Source organism: Fringilla coelebs (assembly GCF_963513975.1).
Source record: "Fringilla coelebs genome assembly, chromosome: 25".
NCBI classification, from domain to species: domain Eukaryota; kingdom Metazoa; phylum Chordata; class Aves; order Passeriformes; family Fringillidae; genus Fringilla; species Fringilla coelebs.
Genome location: NC_140051.1, coordinates 1,614,253 through 1,630,558, shown reverse-complemented (window position 1 = coordinate 1,630,558; position 16,306 = coordinate 1,614,253). Strand labels below are relative to the sequence as shown.

The following is a 16,306-nucleotide window of genomic DNA, read 5'->3' as shown; positions in this document are numbered from 1 at the left end:
CGTTTCCGCGTCCCCGGCCCGGCGCGGCCCGGCCCGGCCCCGCCGCCACAAACAGCGCCGGCACCGGCAGCACCGGCACCGCGCCCGGGCCCGGCCCGCGGCAGCGCCCGCAGCATGTCCCGCGTGCCCGTGGGGAAGGTGCTGCTGCGCAACGTCATCCGCCACACCGGAGCGCACAACAAGGTGAGGCCCGGGCCGCCCGCGCCGAGCGGGGCCTGCGGGGCCGAGCGGGGCGGCCCGGGCTGCGGGGACACCGTGAGGGACATCCCGGGCTGCGGGGACTGCCCCGGGCTGCGGGGACACCGTGAGGGACATCGCAGTGTGCGGGGACTGCCCCGGGCTGCGGGGACACCGTGAGGATGCGGGGACAGCGCCGGAGTGCGGGGACATCTCTGTGTACGGGACATCCCGGGAGCGGGGACATCCCGGCGGTGTCACCCGGTGATACGGGAACATCCCGGAGTGCGGGGCAGGCGTCGTGCCCCGCTGCTGATCCTGCAGGGCAGAGCGGGAGCGTTGGGCAGAAATGAAAGGAGTTTGGTAAATCGGCCACATCCTCAGGGTCGCTTTTGGTTTAACGCCGTTCCGGTTTCCCCCGAGTTTCGGTTTAACCCCGTTTGTCACCCCGGTGAGGGAATATGTCTGTATTTACTTAAAAAGTAGCAAATCTCTAATAGGTTTTGTTGTATTTTGTATGTGCTTTTATTTGCATGAAACAGTTTGAACTTTGTGTGCACAGGCAAGATTTTGGTGCAAGATTAAGCAACTCCATTAAGTTTAGCAAACTGTTTCATGAATCATAATTCAGCAGGTCTAACCAGCACCAGGAAGTTCTCTTTGGGATACAGATATGTGTACACAATCCTTTGTTTGGGGATGGTAGGAAAGGTGGCTATCAGTTTCCTTACCAGGAGTGTTGAGGTCGGTGCTGCATGACTGTGAATTTCCCCTGACATTAAACTCATTTCTCTTTCTGTGACTTTCAGCTTCAGGAAGAGACAGAAATGTGGAAAATAAGGGAGTGGGAGAAGCAGACAGAAGAGACTTACTGGAAAAGGCAGAGCAGAATGCTGTCAGACACCTCCAGGTGAGATACACCACAGAAATATTTATTTTCTCCTTAACGACCCCCTGCAAAGAGCTCAAGCCTCTGCTTAAGCCTGATCTCAATGTGTTCATGGAGATGTGACATGCTGGAGGTGCCAGGTGAATGAGGGGGTGACTGAGGGGTGCTCTGGGGGTGGCTGGCAGGTGTTCCCCACCTGAAGGAGCCGTTCCCTCTCCGCAGCAGCCGCATGCGCAGCGATGGCTTCGACGACGAGGGGCACAGGGCAGACTGGAAACCCAGGAACCCACAGCTCCTTGACCTGGTGGAAGATGATCTCCTCAGGGCCAGATCCTGGAATAAAAAGCTGTATGAATGTGAAGCCAACATGCCAGACAGGTCTGTGGGGGAATTCTGCGTTCTGTGGTTGTAATGAAAACATCTTTTTGGAGCCCTGTACAAGAAAATGACACGTTTCTGTTTGGTGTGTGCTGTGATGAAATAGAGCTTCAGCTCAGTTTGAGAATGAATAACATGTACAAACTTCTGCCATGTCACAGAATAACCAATTTGAGCTCATCTGTGGAGTTTCTAAGACACACTAAGCACCAAATGCCCAGCCCTCAGCTTAATATTTATTACTCTACCCAATAAGCTTAAAGAAATCTCAAGAAACACAAGTCCAGGGTTGGATTTAAAGGAATCAGAGTTGTGGTTTGAGAACATAAGGTGTATTTAAATAGCACCAACCAAATCAGTCCTATTTCCTTCCTGTCTAAACTCAGATTCATTCTGTGGCTCTGCCTTTTCAGAATTGCATTTCTGTCCTCAAACACGTTGTCTGTTTTTAATGAATGGTTCTGCCTTCTTATAGGTGGGGGCACAGTGGATACAAAGAGTTGTACCCTGAGGAATTTGACACAGACAGGTAAGGGAGACACCCTTACTGATGGATCTAGAATCTGCCTTCTGACAAGTTCTGCAGGGAATTTTACAAACTGAGTTTTGAATTTTAAATAGAGATCATTCTGAATGCAAAGCCTTACTGTTAAAAAACTCAAATCCATTAACACGGTGTGAGTCTTCAGAGATTCTTTTGTATTAATTAAGATAGTCAGGTTTAGCTGGAGTTACCAAAATCTATGAGTCTGGGAGGTAAATAAATTCTTGCAGTATCCCGGAGAGTGGAGAAATAAGATTTTAAGACAGAATTAATAACTTTTAACCTACACCCAGCAGAATCATCAATATTTTCCAGGCTTACAGATTGGATATAAATGAGTTTCATCACTCAGTGGCTTTCTGTTCACCTCCTCCTGTTCCTTTTCCAGTGATCAGCAGGAAGGAGATGAGCAAAATGCTGTCAATGGGAAGAAGAGATCCCACCTGGGGAAGCAAACAGCCCGTGAGTCCCACAAAAGGAAAAAAACCAAGAAATCCCACAAGAAGAAGCAAAAAAAGCACTCACACAAAAAGAGGAAGAAAAAGAAAAAGGAGCAGGAGAGAAGTTCCACAGATTCCTCCCGGGGGGAGAGCGAGGGCTCAGGAGAGGAGACTCCAAGCACCCGGAAAGGAAAACACAAGCGCAAGAAAAAGCCCAGGAAAGTGCCTGCCAAGGAACCTACCTCTTCTTCTGGGCAGGAGAGTGACTTTTGCCATGCAAGCAGCTCCAGCACCAGCAGCTCTGAGGACACTGAATCCGAGGGGAAAAAGGAGAAACGGCCCCCAAGGAAGAGAAAGAAGCGGCACAGCTCCGTGCCCGAGAGGCCGAGCGAGGTGCCGGAGAAGAGGAGCAAGAGGAAGAACTGGAAGGTGGCGGGGGATGAGAAATCTGAGGACAGCTCTGATGAGGACTGAGGGGTCTGGGTGCAGCTCAGAGCAGGAGGGGAGGACAGAGGCAGGTCTTTGTCACTCAGCACTGCCCCACTGCTCCAACACTGGTTTACACACACGCTGCCAGCCCACAGGGAGCAACGAGCCCGGGCAGCCTCGGGCTCGCCAGGCAGCACTGCAGGACAGCACCTACCTGGCCACAGGTGGGCTCATCCTGTCAGCTTGGCTGTGATCAAGTTGGTTTTTTTCTTAAATTATGTTTTAACAGATTTCTTTTTGGCTCGCCAAAACAATGGCCAGTAGGAGAGAGGACGGGCTGATAAATCAAGCTGGTGACAGGAAATGTCACTGTAAGCCCCACGGTAGTTTTGTCTTCCCATCCTCCACCAAAAGCAGAGCTGTGGGGGCATGCACAGGGTCAGCTGGACACGGAGGGGAGCTGAGGGAATATTCCCATTCCAGCTGAAGGGCAGTGACTTCTTCAATGGTGAAAAAAGCCACCAGTTTGCTTGGTTTAGACTCCTGTCCAGAGCCTGCTGTGGGCTGGCCACCGTGTCTGCCTTCTCTATGGGGATGCTGAAAGCATTTGTGCTGACAGAGAGGCCTTGGTGGGTGTTGTGTCCTGTCTCTGCTCTGCCCAGTGTGTTACTGGAGAAACTGGTACCAGGCCGTTCTCCCTGCAGCGAACAGCCAAGCCTTTTAATAAAATAAATAAATCCAGATGTGTTTGATGCTTTTGTCATTGTTCTGGAGCAAAGCCCGGGGACAGAGCACAGGCCTGGGCGTCTGGGTGGTGCCTGTGTTCTCCCTGTGCTGTTTGTTTCTGCTTGACCACACTTGCAGGAGATGAAATCAGGGCACTGGGGGAATGTGTGGGGTGATTGTTGTGTCCTGGACAAGCATAAAACAGTGCCAGCAGCCCTAAATCCCTGACTGCTGTTCCTTTTTTCCCTTCAAATGGACAGAAAAATTGGATATTCATGGAGGCATTTATGGTGCGTACCAAGGTGTTTCAGTAGTGAACACACAGGTGAGGAGCACCTGGGTCTGCTGCGGGGTTTAGGACAGAATTATAGAATTACAGAATGGTTCGGGCTGGAAGGGAATTTAGAGATATTCCAGTTCCCTGAGCACCACACCTTCCACCAGGATGCTCCAACCTGTCCTCGGGCGCTTCCAGGGATGGGGCAGCCACGGCTCCTCGGGGCAGCTGTGCCAGGGCCTGCCCACCCTCACAGCGGAGGATTCCTTCCCAAAATCCCGTCCACCGCTGCCGCCGGCGGGTCACAGCAGCTCTGCGGAGCTCTGCGGCGGCCGCTCCGGCCGGGCCGGTGTCCCGGAGGCGGAAGCGGCGGCGGAAGCTCGGCAGCGTTTCCGTTCCGGGCACGGTGCCCTTGGAGCGGACATGGCGCTGGCGCTGCTGCGGCCGCGGCCCCGCGGGGCCGCCCTGGGTCAGTGAGGCCGGGGCCGCGGGCGGCGGGGAGCGGGACCCCGGAGGGAGCGGGACCCCGGAGGGAGCGGGACCCCCGAGGGAGCGGGACCCCGGAGGGAGCGGGACCCTCGGATGGTGCGGGACCCCGGAGGGAGCGGGACCCCGGAGGGAGCGGGACCCTCGGATGGTGCGGGACCCTCGGATGGTGCTGGACCCCGGAGGATGCGGGACCCCGGAGGGAGCGGGACCCCCGAGGGAGCGGGACCCCGGAGGGAGCGGGACCCTCGGATGGTGCGGGACCCCGGAGGGAGCGGGACTCCGGAGGGAGCGGGACCCCCGTGGCTTATGGACCCCTGAGGGTGCGGGGCCCTGGAGGGTGCGGGGATCCGGTTGGTTCGGGACCGCGGAGGGTGCGGGATTCTCACGCCGCGCCCCCGTTGTCCCCGCAGCTCTGCTGGGCTCGGCCCTGCTCCGCCGCCCCGCCGTGCTCGGTGCCGCCGCCGCCCGCTGCGCTCCGGCCCGCGACAGCCACGGCCCGCCCCCCCAGGGACACGGTACGGCCCTGTGTGTGTCTGTCTGTCCGTCCGTCCGTGTTGGTGTGCGGGGGTCTCGTTGTCCCGGGATCAGGACCCCTTTTCCCATCCCTGGAACTGCTGAACCCGAGCAGTCGGGTCTAGCTCAAGGCGTCCTGCTCATGGCAGGTGTAGGGGTTACGTGATCCTTCAGGTCTATTCCAACTTCTGAATACTCTGTGGTTTTGTCAAGGATGGGCTGTAAAGGACCAGATTTGGGCTCGGGTCCTTCCAGGCACCAACAGTGGTGCAGGAGCAGAGGTGACAGAGGTAGTACCTGATGGCCATACAGGGTCTTACAAATACCATGAGCTTTAAGGTTCTTCCCATCCCAAACCAGGCTGAGTCTATAATTTTTTTTTGGCCACTCTAGGAGATTTAAGTGGCAGCTGTAACAAAGAACAGACGAGATTTACACATGGTGCAGTAGTTTTCTTGGTGTCTTGTTGGGTGATGTACCATTATGGGTGTTACCAGCAAAGGAAAAAATAATCTTAAATGCCTGTTGATTTAAGGGAAAAGCTGTGGAATGCTAGCATTGTTAGATAGGGCAGTGTCTGTGCAGAGATGTTATTTGTGATAAATAATGGTGCAGTTGTGGTGCCTCAGGCTGTGAGGAGTGTGTGTACCCACCCCTTCAGCAGCACTGTTACCAGTTAATAGCGCTTTGGTTTGCACTTTGCCCAAGTCCAAACTTCAGATCCTTTGCTTTCCTTCTCTTGTCACTTTCTAAATTTCTTTTCTCCGGGCCAAAACGAAGGAAAACATTTGTGTTTTGGTTTAGGTGGATGGATATCTGTGTGTTAGTTGAGCACTTTGGGGGCGTTGCATTGATAATGTCACAGAATCAGTTCTTGATGGTCTCAGCCTGGGCTGGTGCTCCCGTTGTGTTGCCAGGCATTGCTCACACAGGGTTTTGGTTTGCAAGCTCTCCAGGTTTCAAAGCCATCCAAGCCAGCCTTCCAAGGGCTGGAGAGCCTTTGGCAGAGGGGCTTTTCCCTGAGAGTGTCTCTCCTTGCAGGCGGTTCCAAGGCTGCATCTCTGCACTGGACAGGGGAGCGAGCTGTCAGTGTGCTGCTGCTGGGGCTGCTCCCCGCAGCCTACCTGTGCCCTGGACCAGCTGTGGACTATTCCCTGGCTGCAGCCCTCACCCTGCACAGCCACTGGTAAGCACAGCAGGGCTCAGCTCACAGCACAGCAGGTTTGCTGCCTCCAAACTTCATCCTGGGCTAGTGTAAAACACCCGGAAAAAGTCCTTGGTCTCCACATTCGGTGGCAGGAGTGGTTGTACTTTGGTCTTTATTTCTCACCCTGTTCTCTCAGTCAGAAAAAGAATCCATAAGAACTCTGTAGTATCTTAACCTTAAGAGCACTTCCTTGCCCCCAGAAGTGTAGAATCTGGATGTTTTTAGCCTGTGGAAGAGCCAGTGTTGTGTGAACAGAAAGAAGACAGATCTATATAAAAATAACATACAAATATTCTGCCTCTAAAGCTCCATGCACTGGCTTTGTACATGTCAGTGGTGATGAGATGATCATCTCATCCATCTCGGTGGTTCTGCAAAGAAAGAGCTCACAGGAAGTATTCCACTAAGGAGACCTGGATGATTATTTCCTTAATTCCTGGATGGATGTTTGCACAGTGTAGTTCTGCTGTGATCCTTAATGAGAGCAGGGACAGGGCTTACTAGGAGGGGATCCAGCTACATGGTTGGCCAGGCTGGCAGCATCCACCTTCTGGAGGTGATCCTGCTTTGGGAGTTCCTTGCCACTAGGATAAGGCAGATTTTTGTGGTACTTTGGGGGTGCCAGGTTTTCTTAAACCTCAGTTTTGCCCTTAGGAATTTGTGGCAGGGATTCTTACACTTTCCTTGCTCTGACTGGGAGCTTTTTCCCAAAACAAGCATCCCGTGTCTCGTGTTGCTGGATAGTTCAAATCTGGACAGGAGTTCACTTCCAGATGTAGAAAAAACTGAAAATGTACTTATTTCTTTGGTTGCCATTCTTCTAATCTAAATGCATACCCAGGAATATTCTGTGTCTTTGTGACAATGGCTGGTCCCAGAGATTTCCTTCCTCTTTTCCAGTCCTTGGAAGTCAGATAAGAAGGCAGATTCCAAGGATTCTGTTTGGAGAGCTGTGGTCAGCACTTGTTTTCCTCAAAAAGACTCTGAGCAAATTTGTGTATTTCCAGTAGAATCTGGAATGTTTTGTTTTGTTTTGAAATAGATTCTTCCTCTTTCTGTGTGGGAACTGAGCATTCTTCAGGAAAGGCTGATGGCAGCAGGGAGAAAAAAGCCAGCTGGCAGAACGGGGACACAAAGTATGGATTTCAGTGAGTGAACTTTGCTGATTTGAGCTTTTCTCTCTTGTTTAGGGGTCTGGGCCAGGTAATTACTGATTATGTGCATGGAGATGTCCCCATTAAAGTGGCCAACACGGGGCTGTACGTCCTGTCTGCCCTGACCTTCGCTGGCCTCTGCCACTTCAACTACCACGACGTGGGCATCTGCAAGGCTGTGGCCATGCTCTGGAGCCTCTGAGGAGCCCCAGCCCCGACACACACGATTGTCCTCTGCTGCCTCTGCTTCATCAGCTTGTGAGCAACATCCTGCCCCACAAAGGAACAGCCAAGGGTTCCCAGTCAGCCTGCAGGGGGCTCAGAGCTAGTTTAGAATATATAGAGAAAAAACAAGTTTAAATGCAGATTTTACTGGAAGATGTCCAGTGAGAGTGGGTGGATTCAAGCTGCACTGTAAATTGGGATGGATGAATTACATCAGTGGCAGACTTGCATAGTTAAAGGGAACTCTCCTGGTTACACCAGCTTTAATGAGTGTTTTTCTAACTGTTGGTTGGTTTCCTGTTCTGTAAAACAACCTTGGGTTGAGGAAAACTGAACTGCTTCTTCTGACATCAGTGTGTAAGGCAGGCCCTGTAACTCTTTGGACCCTGGGAGCTGATGTAGAAAAGGGAATACTTTTTTTCTTAATCCATGCAATAAAGAATTTACAGAAATTTTGTGTGTGCTTCTGAACAATTTTTACTGCTTTTGTGTTGCCTAAAATGTTTTCTCTGTAGATAGATCTGCTCTGACTTCATAAAATGAAAAATATTTGTATGATTTAATACCTAGGGGTGACTTAGACTTGACTTAACACAAAGATAATTAATGTCCCTTAAAAAAACACAGCAAGGATTGGCATAGAATCAAAATACTTTTGCAGATTGACTTTAGGAACATTTGACTTTCAAGGTTTTTATGTACATCTACAACACTTTCTTGAGGTTTATTTTCTAAATACTCTGGTCTGTATTGTCCTGTGTGACAGACAAGACAACGAAGGGGAGGCTGAGGGAATGTTCTGTTCTTTAAGGGATTTTTCAGGGGGGAACTGAGTTTGTGGTTTTTAACTTTCTGCTTCATCCTGTCTGACTTTCACAGTGCTAAGAAGTGGAAAACTCTTTCCACATTCTCATGGTACTTTGGTGGCACTTTTAATAGTGAGAGGAAGAGAATTTGTGTTACCATCAGTGACTCTGCAATGAACAGAACAACCAAGTCACTGTTTGGGTTCTATACAAGACTTTGAGGGTTTTTTTCTTTTTAATGTGGAGTGGAAATTTCACTTTTTAGCAAGAGCAGGTAGCTGGCCAAGTTTTTGATGGTGTTGTGGTCAGAATGGAGCTGGGGTCTGGTTTAAATGCCCGGTTGTGTTACTTTTGTCGCAGGAGGAGGAGCATGCAGATGGTGAGTCATGGGTAAGTCCCTCTGGGCAAGCTGAGGGTCTCTCAGAAAGTGTCTGAGATTTCCTCACACAGGATGCAGCTGGATGTGGTGTTAAAGCTGCTTGGCTGAGAAATTCATTATCTGAGAGGTTTGGCAATGTAGAATCCAAGCCTAATTGAAAAGCTGTTGGGTTGATGTTAAAGATTGTAGAGATCAAATTCTACAAGTCTACATTGACATGTGCACTCTTGTTCCTTGTTCCTAGTCTCTTCTGTCTGACTGGAAAACATGCTTGGCCTTTTGCCAAAAACTTGCATTTATTTTTTTTTGAGTACTGACAGTAGTTAAAACATAAAACTGACTTGCTTACGATAAGGAAAGATTAAAGTTTCTTGTATATAAAAAAACCCAAGCTGTATTTTAAAACTGTTGAAGTGTTCCATCATAGGCTGTGATTTTCATTCTGACTGAACTTACATAAACTTATCTTCATGGTTTCATCCACTTCATCTTCTGACAGTTTCTTAAGGATTAATTTTCTCAAGTAGCCTTCTTCCTCAAAGGCCAAGAACATTCCTTGTTCCATGGAATATTCAAACTTAAATGCTTTGGAGCAGCAAGATGTAAATGTCTTTTTGAAAAAGATGATGTTGCTTTCACCAGGAATTTCTTTGGGAACTTCTCCTTCCTGAGGAAGGAAAAAGGGAGCAAGTTAATCCCAGCACGAGCCCTGACCAGTTTTATTGCAGCTCTGAGTTGTTAATTCTGCCTGTTGGATTTGTACAGGCGAGGAGAGGGAAGCAGATCCTTACCTTGAACCTAACGATCATTTCTCCACATTCCCTCTCACAACACATGTAATAACTCTTGTTTTCCACTTGGACACTGAAGGCCACGGGCAGCCCAGCTAAGGGTGTGGTGGTTTTGTAGCAGTGAATGCTGAAGTGCATCCCTTTGCCTGGAAATAAACGGGTTATTGTTGACAACCTGCTCCAAGGGAGCTGCAACAACTGCATGCAGTGATGTTTTACCATTCCCTGGCAGCTCTGGCTGTCTCACCAGGGTATTTTTCCTGACAAAAGAGCCAGGACTTGAAATTTTTATGGTTTCTGGTTGTGCTTAATGCAATCAGGCAATAACCAGGGTGCACCAAAGCAGCTGAGGTCACCAGGCAGTGTCACCAGGCAGGGTCAGACCCTTTTGTGAGCATGCAGGAACTGAGACTGGCATGTGGAAGTGGCTATCTGTAAATCAGAGCATGGCTGGCTACACGTGGTCCAGAAATAGAGTTGTAAATAAATTGCTGAAGAACCCCAAGAAGTCAAAGCCAGAACTGTAAGTTTATAGCTAATATTGTTAGAAGAAAGTAAGACCTTTTAGTGCCAATACATTGTTTGAATTTTAAAGTGATTTTTTGTAATCCAGCATAAGAAAAAGCGGGGAATTAAGAATTTTGTGATCAGAGCCAAGCAGAAATCTTAACAGCCCTTTTTCTGCATGTGACATCCTGCAGGGTTTGGTCTAACCCAGAAACCTCATCCATCACCAGTGCCAAGACACAAAATTTCACTCTCCGCTTAGTTTTCTTCTTGCAAATGAAGTTTTAAGTCATTATTCTCAGTCCCATCGAGTGGATGATTACAAAGAACAAAACCACCTCCAGGATAAAGCAGCAGAGCAGTGGGGATGGTTTCTGTTTGTTTGGAAATTACCAGACTGCATCTCCTGGTCTGTCACATCCTCAAAGGCTGCCACGTTCAGGTCGGGGCGCACCACCAGCAGCTGGCTGTTCACGTTCCTCAGCACTCGGTGCAGAGTCTTTTCCTTGCACAGGGCATCACACTCCAGCTCTGCAGGAATAATCAAGCAAAATTCTTCATATTTTAGCTGTTGTCTCCTTAGGTCTTGATAGTTTGCTGCCAGCTTAGTCCTGGCATTACAGATGTCACATGAAAGGAGTTCTTAGAATGACATCAAACACATCTCTGCTTGAAGCAGATTTCCCAGAATCTGAAATTTAGTTATATAAGCAGAAATTTATTTATAACATAAATTTATTTATATAAAATTATTTATATATAAATTTTATAGATATTTTATTTATAAGAAAAGCTGCTGTGTTTGTTAATGAGAATTCAGAAGCATCAGTTCTCTTTTGCCCAACAATTAAAGTTAATTGAGAGGTGCTGTCAGGGAAGCCACTCCCTTGTGTCCTAAGAGGAATTAAAGCAACATCAGCTTCACAAGCAGTGAGATGTAGCTCTGGTTGTTTTGGTTTTTTTTTGCAGCCACTCTCAGTGTGAAACTTGTCCTCTCTGGATTAGTAGGTGTGAAATGAGTAACAAAGTTATAAAAGATGAGTTCTCAGCTTACCATCGTCGTCTTCGTTCCAAGTGAGCAGTGAAAAAAAAGGAAAGAAAAACAACATTAAGCTCTGCCCCCACAAAACAAGTCACTTTGTGCCCAGGTAGCCGCCTACACGTTCCCACAGCCCAGTGCCACCAAGGCTGAGCTGCTCATTACAGACAGGATTTATCTGAAAACAAATGAAAGCCCAGTCATTTGAGAACTGAGTCACCACCAAACCAGAGCTATGCAAAATGCTTTTTTAGGGTTATTTAAGGGTGAGGAGGTCACTCTTAGCCTAAAACTGAGGAATAACTGCATGCAAATTTTTGGTTTTATCAGTGCCTTCAAGTGAGCAAAAGGACAAGAACTCATTACAAATTGCTTTTAAAGAAGAAACTGTTTTCTAACTGACTTTTTTTCCACAAGATCAGAAATTACTCACTCACTCCAAGTCCACGCCCCAGTATTCCAACACTTCTGAGTGTCCTTTCCCAGAGTTTTTTGTATAAGCAACAAGTGATTCCCCTGACTCAGCTACTTGGCTCACAACACTTAAAACTAAAGCTTATGGGGGAAATGAGGTGAAATCAGACTGACAGAGGAATTGTGTTAAATCAGTATTCAAACAGAAATGGATATTAAATGCTCTAATTACCGTCAAAATAGAGGCAGAAATTTTTTCCAAGTTCTACTGCATGCACCAGAATCTCTTCAGCACTCATCTTCACCCTGCCCACAGCACAGGGAGAGGAAGCAGAGTTAAGCGTGATGCTTCTTACCCCACAAAGGGATAAAAGCTAAGTCTGCACACACTGATCTTACCAGGTTCCCCCTAGAAACACACGAGCTTCCAAAATACCCCAAAGTTAGAACCCATTCTGACTGCCCCTAGAAAGGTCATCCCTTGCACTAAAGATAATAAATGTCGTAAAACCAGGGGAACAATGGGGAGATCTGGCTCTTGCACGGGATTTGATTGTGCAATCAAAATACCCAGCTCACTCCAAAGCTTTTTCACCAGAAGAAAATGACCTTTTCTACAAAAAATGAGCACTATAAACATAAGTAAACAATCTCAGAGGGATTAGGGTGGGAATCACTGTGGTTTTCTTTGTCCCTGTAGCAAAGCACTTTAAGGAATGTATTTGAAAGTGAATTTTTTCTCTTTGTATTTCATATGGTTTTTATGCTGTCACAGCAGCATCTTTGTTTGCAAACATGCGCATTCACACCTTGGAAATGACATCCACAACACCCAATCGTGCATGTCTCATTCTTAGCACATTAACCTCAAAATCCTCTGTTATTCTACAACCCAGGGGCAAGCAGAGGCAGAGGACTAAAGGAAAAAGTGGCCCTTGGTTTAATGGGTAAAACAAAATTACTGTGCTTCTTCCCTTAATCATATAATCAAAAAGGTCGGAAAAGACCTCCAGGATCATAAAGCCCAACCCCGAGTAACAAAAGATGGTTATTTACACCTCTCACCGAGGACCGTTTTTAAACCTTTTACCCTTTGAAAGGAACGGCAGGAGCTCAGAGGAGTTCCTGACTCGGTCGTGGGATGACTCACCCCGAGAAGCCGCAGGGATGCGGGGCGGGAGCTGCAGCCGGCCGGCGGGAGCGGGGAGAAGGGCAAGGGCCGGGCTGGGAGCGAGGTGGCTCTCGGTGGTCCTTTCTGGCTTTTCGGGGGCCCTTTCTGGCTCTTCGGGGGCCCTTTCTGGCTCTTCGGGGGTCCTTTCTGGCTCTTCGGGAAGTGCAGCAGAGCGATGAGAGCCGGGAGAAGCGCAGGATGCACGGGCGATGGCTCTCGGTGGTCCTTTCTGTCCCCTCGGGAGCTGCAGCCGGGCGATGGGAGCCGGGAGAAGCGCAGGATGCAGGGTGGGAGCAGAGGTGGCTCTCGGTGGCCCTTTCTGGCTCCTCGGGAGTCCTTTCAGGCTCCTGGAGAGCTGCAACCGAGAGATGGGAGGCGGGGGAAGCACGGGATGCAGGGCGGGAGCAGAGATGGCTCTCGCTGACCGTTTCTGGCTCTCCCTGGTCCTTTCTGGCTCTTCTTTCTGTCTCCTGGGGAGCTGCAGCCGGGCGATGGGAGCCGAGCTGCCGGGGTCAGGATCGGAGCCGTGCCGAGGCCACCCCGGGTCAGTGTCCGCCGCCGCCGGGGATGCCCCAGCCGGAGCGAAGCCAGCGCTGCCGTAACGCTGCCGGGAGGGGTTTTATAGCGGCTGGGGCGGCCGAAATCGGGACGTTTTCCCAAGGTCTGTGCCTACGTCCGCATTTCTCGCACGACATTTCCCCTCCTCGCTGCAGGAGCCAGCGCCTTATGCAAATCTGGGGTTCCGAGGGTGGCTTTGTGCCGCCCGCTCCGTGTCGCGCTGATGTCAGCGGGCTCGTCCTGTTGCTCCAGCATGCTGTGTGCCCGTGGCAGCCCGGCTTCCCTCGCCGCCTCCCTGTCGGAAAAGCCGCTTTGGGATGGTCCTCCACTGCTGGTGGCAGCAGTGCCCAGGAATGCCGGCGTGGGCGGAGAAATGTCCCGTGGCAGCCCTGAGTGCCGGAGCGGCTGCATGGGAGGAGTCCATGGACCGGGAGAACGCCCCGTCCCCGCATCCCGCTGCCTTCGGGGAGGAACGCTGGGACTGCAGGCATGGGACAGGCCCTAAAAACCGGGGCAGCCAGCTTGGGAACGAATTATTTCCCAATGTCTTGGTTTAGGGCAAATTTGGGAGAAAACCTCTGAAGGGGTTTTCTCTAGAAAGCAAATTTAAGTGGCCGTTTTTCTAATTGGTTTGGAAAAAAGATTTCTTTGGAGAAAAGTGGAAAAAAACTGTTTATTTAACAGGCAAAGCATTCACTAGCACATAAAATGAACGATATTAAACAATAAAACTTTTTGCTGCTCAGAAGAGATGACAAACTCATAAAAGTCCCCTCCGTGGGCTTTAGCTCGGCTCACTCAGTCTCTTATCAGTCTCTTATCAGTCCCCCCCCCCCACTGCCCTGCCCGGTGGGCTATAGGTGAGAGCTGCCAGTGCTCTCCTGGTTGTTCAGTCCAGAGCAGGTTTAAATAGGTCCAAGGAAGAAGAAAAACCACATTCCATGGAATTTCTCTGCCTCAGCTAGCTAAAAAAAAAGGCTAAAAACAAAGGAGAGCTCTGTCCTGCTGTCTGTCCGTGCTGCAGACAGCTCGGCCCAGGAGCAGGAATGAGAGGAGGAGTGAGAGCAGTTTCTGAAAAAAAGCTGTGTCCTTCTTCTCTCCCCCCTTCACTCTCAGAACCAGCCTTAAAGGTGCAAAACTTACTTGTGGGCTGAACAGAGATTTGGGGATATGAGCACCATAAAGTCACCCCGATTTGTTCCATCTCCGTGCCTGGATTTGCTGTTTCTGTGGCTGGTCAGGAGTTAGGGCACTCAGCCCTGCAGCTTGGGGGGTAAATTGAAGAGCCCCAACTTGCGAGGATTGTGAAAACACCCCCACAAAATCCCCACATCAAACCCAAACCCAAGTTCCCAAGACATTGTTTCAGCTGCTCACATGCTTCTGGAGGTAAAAAAAAAATTAAAAAAAGTTCATAGGGATGCTTTAATATCTGTATGATAAATATGAGGAGGTGGCTTTGAGGTTAAAAGTGCAGCTTTCATCTTTATTTGAAGTTTAAAGATAAAAAACCTGCCCCTTTTACTAGTGCCCCCGGATTTTGGCTGCTTTAGCCAAAAATCTTTTCCAAAAATTAATGTTGTACTAGTAATTTATCATTCAAGTTTAAATATACATTCAAGTAATAATTTATTTTGTATCCACTGTTGGCACTAGCATTTTTGGCCAATTGATATTCCATACAAAGCTATCAGGAAGAAGGACTTGGTCTTTCATGTCAGCCTTTGAAAACCTTAAAATTCAGTAAGTTCACTGAACACATTGAATAAAAGGCATTTCCTTATTCTTTGTGCACGTTTGCATTTTTCAGGACCAGATCTAACTCATACAATGGCTTTTGTGGTACAGTTTAGACTTTTCATTTCTCCTGGAATTTAATATCTCCAATATTAGAGGAACTGCAACTACTTTTAGAGTAAAAGTTTCGATCATTTTGTTCCAATTTTAAAGGAACTGGAACTCCAGTAAGAGCGAACTCTCTGCCTTTAGATAATTTTCTTTTTAATGTTTTAATGTTATGTTTAGTCTGAGTTTTATTTATAGGCTATCATATCCATAAGAAAATGGAAATGAAAATTCAGATGTTTAATTTGTTTTATCCAGGTGGTCTGTTTAATAAAAGCTACTACCATGACACAATTAAGTGAACATCTCAAGAATGTTTTCCTAACATGTTCTGTCATATCTGTTTATTACTGCTTTGATAGTAATGCTAATAAGATAATTACCTATGAGATATCTGATAATTAAATGAAGTGGGCTATGGCTGTTATTAAAAGTTGTTTCTACTTTGAGGAAGTATTTAGTTCTTGTTCCTTCAGGAGTTTGATTTCACATGCTGATATTTTAATTTCCTCTGTGGATGTTGTATGTTATATTCAGGTCCTTTCTTCTCCTCAAAACAGAAAAAAGAAAAAAAAGAGAAAAGAAAAAAGAAAAACAAGTCAGAGGCAAACTTTACATAACATTACATGCCATAACTTAAATATTATCTCATAAGATAAATCACATAATACATATAGCATAACATAATCATAAATTCCCATCATGCAATAACATATTTCACTCCAGTGAACAAAGACTTGGTTCACCTACAGCACTGAAACACAGCCTTGGGAAATAGACAATTTTATTCTCCACGTATTAGCAAGAGAGAGAAAATATGGTCTTGGCAGCCCTGTGTTGTGGTGGTGTTACTCATTTTAGTGTTACTCATTTTAGTGTTTTTATGCGTTTTAGTGTTTTTGCTCATTTTCGTGCTGCTACTCATCTCAGTGCCGTTACTCATTTTAGCGTTTTTACTCAGTTTAGCGCCTGGTCCCTCCAAGTGCGCTCATTTCTGGCTCCTTTTCTGAGGCAGACCCATCGCGCCTGAGACACATTCCAAGGATTTCGTTTCGAAGGTGAAATTTGACGGGAAATTTGAGAACTTTTCAAAGCTTTAATTGATCCGACGGGAGCCGGGCCGGAGCCGCTCCCCGGGCCCTCAGGGCGCCCCTCGGGCCTCTCCCGCCGCTGCCATCGAGGGTGGCCCCGGGGGTGCCGCCACCCCAGCCACGCGTGTCCCTTGTGTCTTTTGCTTCCTGTCCATTGTGTCCCTTGTTTCCTGTCCCCGGTGTCTTTTCTTGTCCCTTGTGTCCCTTGTTTCTCGTCCTTTGTCCCTTTTTCCTCGTCGCCGCAGTCGCGGCCCCTC

The 16,306-nt window shown here is 48.3% G+C and overlaps 3 protein-coding genes across 3 annotated transcripts; 2 read left to right on the top strand and 1 right to left on the bottom strand.

The window, feature by feature from the left end:
• NKAPD1 (NKAP domain containing 1) lies at positions 1-3,607 on the top strand. Its single transcript, XM_084221564.1, has 5 exons — positions 1-183; positions 987-1,087; positions 1,289-1,444; positions 1,920-1,973; positions 2,377-3,607. Exons 1-5 carry the CDS (start codon positions 115-117, stop codon positions 2,900-2,902), a joined length of 906 nt encoding a protein of 301 aa, XP_084077690.1. The 5' UTR covers positions 1-114; the 3' UTR covers positions 2,903-3,607.
• A 603-nt stretch (positions 3,608-4,210) lies between these two features.
• Positions 4,211-7,900, top strand: SDHD (succinate dehydrogenase complex subunit D). The gene is made up of 4 exons (XM_084221497.1): positions 4,211-4,329; positions 4,760-4,864; positions 5,904-6,048; positions 7,260-7,900. The coding sequence occupies exons 1-4, from the start codon at positions 4,284-4,286 to the stop codon at positions 7,423-7,425; spliced, it is 462 nt and encodes a 153-aa protein (XP_084077623.1). The 5' UTR covers positions 4,211-4,283; the 3' UTR covers positions 7,426-7,900.
• A 1,154-nt stretch (positions 7,901-9,054) lies between these two features.
• On the bottom strand, positions 9,055-11,683 carry IL18 (interleukin 18; the record flags this gene model as incomplete). Its single annotated transcript, XM_084221420.1, has 4 exons — positions 9,055-9,300; positions 9,425-9,570; positions 10,325-10,462; positions 11,617-11,683. 4 exons carry the CDS (start codon positions 11,681-11,683, stop codon positions 9,055-9,057), a joined length of 597 nt encoding a protein of 198 aa, XP_084077546.1.
• Positions 11,684-16,306: the final 4,623 nt, after the last annotated feature.